General features: G+C 41.0%; 1 protein-coding gene across 1 annotated transcript in view; it reads right to left on the bottom strand.

The window, feature by feature from the left end:
• The window catches only part of LOC122738908 (bactericidal permeability-increasing protein-like), a 95,253-nt gene that overhangs the window by 35,888 nt on the left and 45,572 nt on the right, over window positions 1-13,793 (bottom strand). Inside the window, 2 exon segments of the mRNA XM_043980789.1 lie at window positions 3,368-3,480; window positions 3,482-3,573. Of these exon segments, the coding sequence (XP_043836724.1) occupies window positions 3,368-3,480; window positions 3,482-3,573 (205 nt within the window).

Here is a 13,793-nt window from a genome sequence, read left to right as displayed (position 1 = left end):
CTAGTTAAGAATAATAAATTCCCCCAGGGCAGGAGTGAGGAGAGGAGAAGCATTTAGATAGTTCTAATGTCTAACCGAGCAATCTTGTACCACATTGCTGGTTTAGCTCCCATCAATCATGGAGGTTAACCGTCTTTATGAATCTGAGCAAACCGTTTCACTTCTAGGGAGTTTCATTTCCTCCTCTGTACCATGATTGTGGGTGGACTCAAACATCTCTCTCTAAACCTTTTTGCAGCTCTGAGGTTCTGTATTTTGGAGAAGACCTCCAAAACCACATAGCGAATTGAGGCTGTCAGGTTCTATGCTAGGCGCTAGGGATATAAGGACATCCTATGAATTTAGGAGGCTGTGGCTCCTAGGGGAAGGGTAATAAGGAAGCAAGTCTATTCATCAGTGAAACTTCATCCTGTGTGAAGTCCCCTAACTTCCTGCCATGACCCACTGATATTATTACTCTGGGAGAAGAAAATTTCTAAGGTGGCAAAGTTAGCTTAAATCCCTCCCCCTCTGGGCAACCCTCCCAGTTCCCCCCTACCCCCACTGAGAGCACTTCTCTCCTTTATATTCCTGCTGTATTTACTGTCTGCCCTTTTCCTCAGTCATGTACTTAGCGAGAATATCAAAGAGAAGAAGGGAATTCAGAGGTCATCTAATCCGAGCCCCTCATTTTATCAGAGGAAACTGAAGCCCAGAAAAGTGAGCTGACAGGTTTACAGTGGCAAGTCACTTAACCTGTTTTAAGCATCTCTCTGAGTTACAAAGGAGTAACTCTGAGTTAACAAAATCCAATCTGGCTGGGTAGAAGTTTCCTCAGCTGAGAGTTCCCTTTCCCAGTGAAATCACAGACCCAATCCCCCATTCGTATTATTAGTGACAGAGCTTGGACTTGAACCCAGTTTTCCCAGCATCATCTAGGATTCTCCTATACAACATACTTCCTCCCCTTCTGACATTTCTTATACTATTGCATCAATTCAATCAGATCAATATTTAACTTTTTGTCTGCTTTTATCTCATTTTCTGAACTAGATTTTAAAGTCAAATTCTCCAAGATCAGGAATCCAGGTGTTATACTTCTTTGCATCCCCTATGATGATATCAAACACAGAGCCTTGCACCTCATAGGCAATGATATATTTAATTCATTCAATAAATATTTATTGAGTAACTGCTACACACAGAGCTCTGCACTAGATGCTGGGGAGTGGGGCTGAGAGGGAGTTATAGAGATCCACTCCCATAGCATTTAGCAGAGGGCTCTCTACTGACAACTATTGATCAAGTGTGTCTCAGACTCAGTGGTTGAAAGGAAGGGTTTGCATAGGGAGCCACTGTTGGTAGGGATATCTTTTTCCCCTACCTAGAGCTGGGGTCGGAGTTCAGGCAGCTGGACACAAAATTTTGTCCCTAAGAATAGTCCTGCACCCCTATTGCCATTCCCAGAAAGCATATAGGTTCATTCATTCACCAACTATAGAGCCAGAAGAGGCTTTCAATTAGAGAATGTCATAGCAGAAAAAAGCTCTTAGCGATCATCCTGTATAGCTTCTTTATTGTACAGAGGAGGAAATTGAAGCCCAGAGAAGACCTCCAAGACCACATAGCAAATTGAGGCTGTCAGGTTCTATGCTAGGTGCTAGGGATACAAGGACAAAAACAAGATAGCCCCTGCCCACAAGGAGCTTATACTCTATAAAACATGTACACATCAGAGTCTATGCAAAATAAATGCAAGACCATTTTGGAGTGAGGGAGACACTAGCATGTGGGGAAGAGAGGAGGAGCAGTTAAGAAAGAACCTCATATAGGAGGTGGAATGGGAGCCAGGCTTTGAAGGAAATTGGGGATTCTAAGAGATAAAGATGAAGAGGGAGGGATTTCATTTCACGCACAAGGAGCAGTCTCCACAAGGGCAGAGAGAGAGCTAAGGGTTTTCTGGGAGGAATTGCAGGAAGGCCAGTCTGGCTGGACCACAGAGAGAATGAATAATAACCCTGGAAAGGTCCACCAGATCCAGGTCGTGACTGGCCAAAGGAGTTCTCATTTTATTTTATCCTAGTTGTAATAGGGAACCTCTAGAGTTTATTTAATAGATTACTTGATTGACAGCAGAAAGAATGCTGGGACAAGAGTCAGGAGGACCTGAGTTCAAATCTATGTGACCTTGGACAAGTCACAACCTCAGTTTCCTCAACTATAAAATGGGAGTGATTATAACAGCACCTACTTTGAAAGGTTGTTGTCAGGATCATTTGAGATAATATTTGTAAAGCACTTACTTAGCAGAGTGCCTGGCATACAGAAGGTGCCATGTAATTGCTAGCTATTATTAGTATTAGTGGTGTGACATGGTCAGGCATGCTCTGGGATGTGACTTGGGCAACTCTGCAGAGGGTGAATGGGAGAAAGGAGGGACTAATTAGGAAACTATTGCAATACTAGAAATGAGAAGAGGCTGAATTAATGGATGTAGAGAAAGGGATGAATTCAAGAGATGTTGAAGTAGAATTGATTGAATTTGTCAACTGATTGGATCTGCAGGGTAAAGGAGAAAGAGGCATTAAGGATGGGGTAGTCATGCCTTCAACAGAAATGGGGAAGTTTGGAAGAGGGGTGGGATTTTGTAGTGAAAGAAAATGAGTTGTCATGGATGAATCTGAGCTAGGAGGGAGGCATTTAGCTGGGAATGCCAGTGATGCGGGTGGTGATGAAGGACTGGAGATCAGAAGAGAGCCTGGAGCTGGATAGCTAGAATTAGACATCATCTACACAGAGGTGGGTCTGGACGCTGGTCTGAACCCGTGGGATCTGATGAGGTTAGGAGACAATCAATGTAGAGAGACACGGTCTTGAGGTACACCCCCAGTAAAAGAAGAGATTTGGATGATGATCCAGTAGAGATGTCTGAGGAACAGCCAGACAAGTAGAAGAAGAACAAGAGAGAGTAAACCTTTCTTGGATGGTCTCAATTTATAGCACCTCTTGAAATTACCTTGTGTTTATGTTGTACATATAGAGAACCCCAGTTCTGGTACTTACTATCTGTGTAATTTTTGAGGAATTGTTTAACCTTTCTGTGACTCAGTTTCTTCACTGGAGAGATGAAAGGATTGGACTAGATCATCCCTAAACCTCGTAAGCAAGAGTCGTGATTAGGAACCGAGCATCTTGACCCTCAGCGCACAGCTTTTTCCAAAACCATGAATTACTTCATAACTCTGTGTAGGGCCAAGCCTTCCACTACTCCTGGGACCCTGAGGGCTACAAAGAAGGGGGGAGAGAAAGAGAGAAGGGGAGAGAGAGAGAGAGAGAGAGAGAGAGAGAGAGAGAGAGAGAGAGAGAAAGTGTGTTATCTGTCCCTTACCATATTGCAAGCCTTTAGGGGTTATCCTCACCACCATGCCTGGCATCTTCTTCCCCTCCAGAGACACTCCCACTGCTGCCATCAGCATCAGTCTGACCCACATCTTCTGAGATCTTGGGACACCCTTGTGTTCTTGGGGTGTTCTGCACTTGTGTAGTCTGGTTCTGATACCCGTTCCAGGATTGTCCTCTGAGAGTGAGTATTACCTTTTATAGGAAAGTAATAATGGGAGGGAGAAATAATTCTAAACAATAAAAAAGGAGGAAGAGGCTTAGAAATTGCTCCAAGTCTTTCATTTAAGAGAAAGGTTTAATCATTAACACAAAATCCACACCTGGGGAAGCTACCAGCCAGGTTTTGATTTCTTGGAATCTAGAAACTGCACTGACAATATGAGATCACCTTTAAGTAGGGCTTAATCAAAGGGATCTGGGAGGAATGTTGGGGTTCAATTTCTGCCCTCCTAAGCACGATTTTTAGGAACTAAATAAATGGTAGTGGAACTGAATTTATCCCTGGCACTTAGATCTCTCCTTCCTCACCAAAGCTGGTATTTGCCTGACCCCACCTCCATCCTTTGCACAAAGCATCCCTGACCCTGTACTTAACCTCCCTCACAGAACACAAAATCTCCAAACTAAAAAGAATTTTGGAATACAGAACATAAAATGGTATAGTTGAAAGTTTAGAAATCACTTCTCTCCTGGACTATCCCAATAGCCTCTCAGTGGGTCTCTGAATTCAATCTCTCCTCCTGTCCGTACATCTGCCATTCAACTACCAAACTGACATTCCAAAAGCCCAGGTCCCTATCTTAAGAAGCTTCAGTAGCACCCTATTGCCGTGAAGAAAAACTACAACTTCTTCAGTTTGGGATTGATAGCCCTTCACAATCTGCCTCCAGACCATCTTTCTATGTTGATTATTATTCCCTCTCACTCAAAGTTGCAACCAAATTAGTCTATTTTACTGTCCCTATACCTGGCATTCCATCTCTCCACCCTGCCTCAGACCAAACTGACTCTCATGACTAAAATGCTTTCGGTCCTCACCTCCACCTCCCAAAGCTTCTCTGACTTTTTCAGCGCTTCTGGGGCTCAAGTGCCACCTCTACCAAGAGGTGGAGAATTTCTCAATTCTGCCAGTTATCTTTCCTACCTTAAAAAAAGAAAATAAAAAACTCACAACTTATTTTTTTTATATATACCTACCATATATCTCCTTATCTATGAACCCTTATATCATTCAAGTAAAATATTACCTCCTGAGAGCCAAGGTTTTTCTACTTTTGTCTATACAGTGCTTAGCACATAAAATAAATCCTTCTTGATTGACTGATTGATTGAAATCACCCCTGTATTTTTGGATAACAAAAGAAATAGAAAGAAAGGAAATAACTTGTTCAAGGTCACCCAATGAATTCATAAATTCATCTAGAATTTTCTTTTTCTGTTTTGCCTCACCCTGGTTAGTTAGGATCCCTTCTTGTGCTAGTTTTGCAATTTGTGTAATATAGGAATTAATCATTTGTAAAAATATTTTTAACTAACTTGGGGGGGACTAATCTGACTGGAGGACTAATCTGGGGACTTTTGACTGGCTGGCTATCTGACTGCTATTAATTTAATATGGGCTGTTTAAAAATTTCTCCACACTGCTCAGCTCCCAAATTGATAAGCAAAAAGTTAAGAAGCCTCTTAACTAAATAATCAAAGCAGAATTTATTTATAAAAACCAATGTAAAAGATAAGGGTTAAGAAATGCAAGTTATACAACCTGTCTGCTTTTAATATAATAAGGGCTGTTGCCTCCTCTTGCATTAGGGTATGCTCCAGCTTTCTCCAACTTTCACTCTTTTTCTCCTTCACTCCAGCTCCCCTGCTTCACTTTTATTTCTCAGCTCTTTTCTTCTCACTCCAAGCCCCTTTCACTTTGTCGACTCCCCTTACCATCTAACTTTCCTCTCCATACTGCCTCGCTGAACCCCTGCATATCTCTCTCTCACAGACCTCTCCTTCCATTCTCCTAGTGCTCCGGTGTCCCTGCTCTGTTGTTCTTCCCTTACTGTCTTCTCCAACCTCTCTTTCACCAACTTCGCTTTCTCCAACCTCCGCCCTCCTTCCGTTCTCTTAATCTTCCAGCCTCCCCCTTTCTCTCTCTTCTCCCCTGTATTAATGTTCCTTCTTTCCCCTCAAACCTCAGGCTCCCTGTGCCCCCCACACACACCAAGATAATCCACCAGCTGCACTAGGGCTGCAGCTGGGGGGTGGGGTTCAACCACACCCAGGGGCCCATGCCCCTTGATGCATGCCTAGGGCCTCTGCATGGGCTACACTAGGGCCTGACAGGACAAGCCTGGGATCTCCAGGGCAGCTCCCCTCAGGGTAGAGGGAGTTGGGGCTTTTTCCCCCAGCCATCTGACCTGGCATCCCATAAAGCCCATGGGGCTTTTTGGCTCAGCTGAAGTTGAGGGGGAGGGGCACCAGCCCCTCTTACACAGAAAAAACTCCTGAGGGCCTAAGGCTTTTTAATCTCAGCCCAAAGGCAGGTCCCCAAATCAAAATAAATTTCCACATGTTCTTCGAATGTTTGATGGAATTCACTTATGATTCCATCTGGTCCAGGGCATTTTCCCTTTGGAAGTTCATTTCTAAGCTTTTCAATGTAACATGCTGTCCACCTCCTGAAAGAGAAGTAATGGATTTAGGGTCTGGAAGGAGACGTACAAATATAGATAGATGTGTGTAGATAGATAAATAGATAGATAGATAGATAGAGATAGAGATATGTATAGATAGATAGAGATAGAGATATGTGTGTATAAATATATAATATAATATATAACAAATATATATTTATATATAATGGGAGAAGGGTGGGATATATAATATATATAAATACACACATATATCTATATCTATTGATATGTATATGTCTCCTTGTATTCAGTCAGTGAGGAAAATTATTTTGCTTAACGATATATACTTGTTACAGGGAATTTGTTTTTTCTCTCTTTTTCCAGTGGGGTGGGAAATGGAAAGTAGAAAAATATATTTCTGTTAATTTTTTAAAAACACTTAAAGAGGTGTGAGATTACAGATGCAGAATGTTATATTGTGTAAATATTATATTTTTCATGTTGCAAAATAATACTTTGCTGTGAAAATATTTTCAAATTAAAAAGAAAAGAAAGGAAATATAGCTAGCAAATGTAGCACTATGTGATAATTAGACTAAGAGAAAATGTTAGAAAAGAACTTCTTTAGGCTTCTCTCTATAAAACCGAAGTATCAACACATCATAGATTTAAAGTTGAAAGGAACCTTAGAGATCAACTGATTCAGAGGTGTCAAATACCCTGAGCCTGGCCAAATTCAGACCATAACACTCCAGAGTGCTCCAAACTAAATTAAAATGTAATTAGGAAATTTTTAATAAAATAAATACGATACAATAAGGCATAGATAATATTACATTTAAAACAAGGTCAATATATGGCATGCATGGATCCATACATATGGATTAGTAGCCCTTATTTCTCTTTGAGTTCTACAACACTAACCTAGTCCAACAACCTCATTTTACAAATGAGGAAAAGGAGGTCCCAAAAGCTAAAAAGATTGACTTGCCCACTCTCACAGAGGCAACAAGTGGCAAAGCTGATATTTGAACCCAGGTCCTCAGACTCCCAGTCTAATCCCCTTTTCATTGCACCATTCTGACAGATAGGATTTGACTAATTTCCTTCCAGCTCTTCAGTTCTATGAATCTATAAATATATGAGATTGTTGAAATTTTAAGCTGTGCCAAAAAGGAAATCATCACAGTCAAATAAGACAATTATATAAGGACACCAAAGCATGAAGAATCCTCAAAAGCAATTATGAAGCAGCCCCACTTTGCATATAATTTAAAGGAACATTGACTTGACCTAACTTTTAGAATCATACAAAATGAGTCTTGTGTGTCACATACATAATGATAAAGTACACTGAAAAATACTGGTAAATTCACTTGTATTAATACTTCAAAAATCCAGGAATTTTCTATTGAATTGCTCCTTAAGAATTGCTCTATTGAATTCTCTTTAGGAAACATCAGATTTTAGTGGTTGCTGTTTATTCATGATGTTCTTAGTGTTTCAGGATTCATAACTTATTTCTTTAAAAGGGATATATCCTGGGGGCAGCTAGGTGGCGCAGTGGATAAAGAACCAGCCCTGGATTCAGGAAGACCTGAGTTCAAATCTGTCCTTAGACACTTGACACTTGACACTTAACCTTGACACTTAACCCTAGGCAAGTCACTTAACCTTCATTGCCCCACAAAAAAAAAAAAGGGATATATCCTGCTCTGATGAAGACTGCAGCCTTTGCATACCTCAGACAGTCTTGAGCTGCTACAGCTGAGATTTATTCACTGGGGCATCAAACATTTTTCAAAATAAATTTTATTGATATATTTTGTTTTTACAAGACCTACATTCCCCACGTGTATCCCTCCTCTTCTTCCAGAGAGGCATTTCTTTTTTTTTTTCTCAGAGAGACATTTCTTATAAAAAGTAGGCTGCAGGAAATCATCAAAACTAACCAACAATTCAAACATATACCATGTTCTTCACTCATAATCCCCCCAACTGTACAACCAAGATAGAGAGGTACCTTCCTTTTTGGGGGGAAAAGCTTAATCCTTATAATTTCACAGCATTCAATTTTTAATTGTTTTGTCTTTTTTTGTTTCCATTTTGAGAGGCAGCTAGCTGACCCCATGGATAGAGCTAGGTCCCAGAGTCAGTTCAAATCCCTGGGCAAGTCATTTAACCACTGTCTGCCTCAATTTCTTCAGCTATAAAATGGGACTAATAACAGTACATACCACTGAGGGTTGTTGTGAGAATCAAATGAGGTCATATTTGTGAAAGTGCTTAGCACAATGCCTGACACATAGTAAGCACTTAATAAACACTCATTTTCTTCTTTCCATTTCAATATCAATGTGTCTCCAACTGAGTGAACTTCATTGTCTCCCTTATTCTCTTTGCCCCTCAGGCTAAGCTTGGTGTCATGGAAATACTATGTGACATGGAGTCCAAGCCCCAGGGTTGTCAAGCCCTGGCTCTGATAATCACTAGTTGTGCAACTGTGGCTGAGGCACTTAGCATCTCCAGTTCTAAATCTCTTCCTCTGTGAAAGGAACACCTGGCCCACAGGGAGGCCAGAAGGAAAGTGCTCTGTAAACCTTAAAAGCCTGAAGAAAAGTGAGCTGGCAGCCAAGCCCAGGATCATCTGGGATTCTTCTCTCTCTTTCACATCCTTCCAGTTCACCATTTGTAACATCTTAGGGATCTGTCATTCGTTCCTCTCCATCCCAATTCTGGTTTTTACAAACTCATGCTGGGACTCTTGCAACATCCCAGATCATGGACAGGAAAGGGGAATGCAAGAAATGCTGAAAAAAAAAGAGGAAGAGTGGATAGTGAAGGAGAGAAGGAACAACCAGAGAGAACAGAGACTTAAAGATAGTGAAGGAAAGGGAGAAAGGGCTGGTCTAATAGACATGTGGAATGTTCAAGGTGCAAGGGACCTCAGTCATCCCCCCTCATCTGATAAACCCAGAGAGGGGAGGTAGCTAACATAAGATCACACAGACAGTAACTGAAAAGGAAGAAGGGAGAAAAGTGGCTATGTATATCCACCCATCTAACTGAGTATCTTCAGCATAGGAAGTAGGAAATATTGAATAGCTTCAATGTGGAAAGAATAATCATAAAGATGATTGATCATTCACAAGGAACAAAATTTTAAAAATTAAAAAGAGAAGGAACAGTACTAAAATCTATGTCTACACACACACACACATATATACATATATACATATATATATATATGTATATATATATATAAAGTTTGAGTAATGAGTAAGGTGAACTGGAGATCCTAATATAAGGAGGTAAGTTTGATGTAGGAGGCAAAAAGGGGTTAATAGAAAAACCTAAGATCCAAGCTTTAATTCAAATATGAGCTCCAAAAGGGAGTTAGACCCCAGTTAATGGATAACTTACAAGTCAAAATGCTAGGTTCTCATACCCACAGTGATCAGTATCCATAATGAACCAAAACGGGTTGGGTCAAAATAACAATAAAGGAAATGACAAGGCTATAAAAATTCTAAAGAAAACTGATTATATTTTGAAACTAGCCATGGGAATCAAAAAGAGACATGCGCAGAAAAGGCCAAATTTGTCCCCAGATTCAACTTATGACATGTAAACCTCAAAAACACACCTCCACTGAAAAAGGTACTCACCTCGGGGGTTGGCTTAGGACCCCAGGAATTCTAAATTAGGATAAGCCCTCCTTTGTAACACCCCTAGGTGGAGAATATTATAATGAGTAGGATAGGCCCTCCCTTGTACCTCCCCAAGGTGGTGATTATTATAATGAGATTGATAATCAATTTATCTATACTATAAATATAACTGTCTTTTCTTTCACTATTCGAGAGATACCTTTCCACTATTCTGGTTCTCTCACTGTGATCACTCATATCATTGCAATAAAACTTGGAAAACTGAGTCACTGAGTCTTGTAATTCTTTTGGGACGACTCACAATCAATTTGACCCCAAATTCCATCCCACATCAAGTTTAACATCAGAGGTATCAAAGACTTGGAGACATAGAACCCTAACAGAATTATGACTACCTTAATTTTTAAAAAGATCAGGAAGGGTGGAGGATGGGTAGATTAGTCTTATATATTAAAAATACATATTCATAGAAGGAAATTGAAGAACCAGAAGGAGGAAGAATAGGGAAAGCATTTGAGTAAAGTTCAGAGGAGGCAGAAGTAGAGGCAATATCATCATCAAAGAATACTACAGACCACCTGGACAGACAGAGAAAATAGATGAAGAGTATGGGGAACAGATCTTAAGCCTCGCAGGGGACATATGACAGTTATAAGGGACACTTGTTCTCTCTGTGTGTGTCTGTTTCTCTCTCTCTCTCTCTCTCTCTCTCTCTCTCTCTCTCTCTCTCTCTCTTTCTCTCTTGCTTTCCCCTTTTTCTCTCTCCCTTCCTCCTTTGAATAATAACCTCATCCTTTAAAAGATAGAAAAACCAACAAAGGGAATTAATATTTTGTAACTGGTGTTTTTCACTGAGGAAACACTGGTTGTAGAAATGATGGGAACTTTGAGGGGAAGTTACCACTCCAAATTAGAATTTGGGTTAAAATAGGAAAGGAAAATCAGGCATAATCTGACATGCATCTTAGATTTGGGAAGACAAGATTTTATAGATTTGTGACAAAGGACACCCTAATGAGAACTAAGGCCTGGGAAAATATGTTTGATGAGCCTGTTCTCAGAAATGTCCAGTGATGTGGAATGGAACCTTTCTCTCCATCAGAGAATGTATTGGTATTATACAAATATTGCTGGTCCACTAACTATGTGAGGAAGAAACCACTTTTGATTACCTGCTGAGCCAGAACTGGAAATACATATAAAAAGCACTAACTGGCTGAAATGAAGCGGTCTCTTTTTGTCTTTCCTTCCTGTGGGTGTTTGAATGGAGGGGCAAGGACAGTAAGCCTCAGGGTAGAGAGAGAGCTAACACCTCTACCATATAAAGCCTTGAACACTCAGTTCTGCCATGGTTTATGTTCTTGTTGTATCAGTTTTTTCCTACTTTAGTTGAAGGAATTTTGAAGTCCCTCTGATCTTCAAAAGGTGATGAAGAATACCTGAGGTCCAGAGATGGAAGACCATTTCAGAGTTTGTGGATATGAGAATCCATCCACCATCATCAGAAGCAACTTGGACCCAGCCCAGCAGTGGATTAGCTTCACAGCCAAGATTCTAGGTCCTACCAGCCATATTCAGAAGGAAACTTGCTGGGGTAGCTGCTCTGCAGCCACTATTTTAAGGTTGGTGTGTGTGTGTGTGTGTGTGTGTGTGTGTGTGAGAGAGAGAGAGAGAGAGAGAGAGAGAGAGAGAGAGAGAGAGAGAGAGAGGCAATTGGGGTTAACAGACTTGCCCAGGGTCACACAGCTAGTAAGTGTCAAGGGTCTGAGGTTGGATTTGAACTCAGGTCCTCCTGAATCCAGGGCCAGTGCTCTATCCACTGTGCCACCTAGCTGCCCCATGCCACTATTTTAAGTTTGAACCCACTCTACCTTGAGACTGAGGTAGTATGGGGGAAGAGTGCCCCTGTGGGTACAAGAGGCTAGAAGAATGCTTAAACTTCTGTTTTGGCTAAGTCTTTTCAGTTAATATCCTTTTGCAAAAGCTAATTGATTTTAATTGGCTAAATAATACTGAAGTGCTAATGATATCATTGGTATCAAAGAGATACCCAATGTAATTGGCAGTTGAAATTGGGAGAGAACACATCAGAACAAACTGAGGCTGATGGGAAAAGCAAAGGACAAAAAAAGTGGTAATGATTTTTGTTTCATTTGGGTTTGGGGATATTTTCATTTTAGTTTGGGTTTTTTTGTTTGTTTGCCAGGTTTTAGAAAAGAGGAAGGTTGAAGAAAGGATAAACTTTCAGGGTTGTCAGACGGGACCATAAAAGATGATTCAGAGAAGGCAGAGTTGCTTAGCTTTTACTTTGTTTGTTTTCTCTTCCAGGAAGATGTTTGGATCAGGGTGAAGAGAATAAAATTGGCTAAAAGGAACCCAAAGCCAAGATAGGGGAGATAGTAAAGAGAGTACTTAGCTGCCCTTAATTAATTCACGTCACCTGGTCCAGATGAATTACAACCTAGATTATTGAAAGATCTAACAGTTATAATTGCTGACTCACTGGCAGTGATTGCTGAAAGATCACAGAGAATGGGAGAGTCAGGGATGAAGCAACACAATTGTCTTGACTTTCAAAAAAAGAAGAATAGACTGCAAACTAGAGATCAATGAGTTTGGTTTCTATGCTTGGGGAAAATGTGAGTATTTTAAAGGGATGGTTAACAAACACCAAAGAAAGCATTCTGGAGGATAAATAGAAAGGGAGGAGAGAAAGGGAGGGGGCTTGGGAAGGGATAGGTTTGACATGGAAAAGGATCAGAATTACAGAGAAGCAGCAAGGTCTAGTAGGAGAGAAAGGCTTCAAAGTCAGGGAAGCTAAGGTAGGGCCTGGAATAGCTATCCCAGCAAAGAAGGTATGTGGGTATTTTCATGAAGAAAAAGAGGTCAAGCCATCCTTTCTCCCAGTTTCCACTAATCATCACTCCTCTCATCTCTCTCAGGACCATCTCCCCACTACTCCCAAACAAGCCTGGGCCAGCAGAAAACAACACTGTCCTGCAGAAATAGAGGGGGAATGGTTTCCTCTGTATATTAGCACTTGAGGAAAAGCCCCAGCTGCCCCTACCTAGTTGTATAGCTCTGGGGCTTCCTTAAAATTAAGATTCATAGCATGTCAGAACTGGGAGGGAGCTTTTAACAGAATGCCAGAACTAGAAAGGCCCTGACATCATTGAATGTCAAAGCTGAAAGGAACCTTGAAAATCATCTATTCCATTTCCATCCATTTTAGAGAAGAAAAGCTAAGGTCCAGAATTGGGTAATGACTTGCTTAAAGTCACGCAGCAAGAATTTCAGGGCTGGGGGCAGCTAGATGGCACAGTGGATAAAGCACCGGCCCTGGATTCAGGAGTACCTGAGTTCAAATCCGGCCTCAGACACTTGACACTTACTAGCTGTGTGACCGTGGGAAAGTCACTTAATCCCCATTGCCCCGCAAAAAAAAAAAAAGAATTTCAGGGCTAAGACTAGAGCCTTGTTCTGACTGACCATCCAACTTTTTTTGTTTTTGTTTTCCCATTCTACCACATTTTCTTTCAGAAAAATGTTGCAGTAAGCACTGGAAGATAGAAAAGATACGTAAGATTTTGTTGCTGGGGAAGGGTAAAGGTCCCTTTAGAACCAGAGTCTGATAAGGAAAGAGAAAATATTGAGCAACAGTAATACCAGGACATTAGGCTCAATTGAACTCTCATGAAATCAGAGCTAGTGAGAGAGCCACTCTCAATAGCAAAGGGAAAACTGAGCCAAGTATCAACAAGAATTCTTCCTCAATGGTGAATCCTGAAGCAGTGACAGGTCCCATTTCCTTTTCCCCTTCCCCTCTCAGCATTCCCTTGCAGACCATGCTTTCTCCCCTGCAGGGCTTCCCATCTATCTAGATCTCTTCTTCTCATGTTCTTTCTCCCTTTAGGCACTCAGTGAAACCTAGTTTTCTCCTGAAGGCTGTGCCCTCTCCAAGAGTGGTTTCTCTTTGTCTACATCTCTTTGACATTCAGCACCAGGAAGAGGAATTGATGGCCTCCTTCCTTTGATGATTTCAGATCCTCCTTCTGCCACCATCACTCAGCAGCCACTCCTCTTACTTTGAAGTCCACTTTGTCCTTCCCAGAGTTTT

The sequence above is a fragment of the Dromiciops gliroides genome, chromosome 2, assembly GCF_019393635.1.
Source record: "Dromiciops gliroides isolate mDroGli1 chromosome 2, mDroGli1.pri, whole genome shotgun sequence".
In the NCBI taxonomy this organism is placed as follows: Eukaryota; Metazoa; Chordata; class Mammalia; order Microbiotheria; family Microbiotheriidae; genus Dromiciops; species Dromiciops gliroides.
This window is presented reverse-complemented; position numbering and strand designations above follow the sequence as displayed.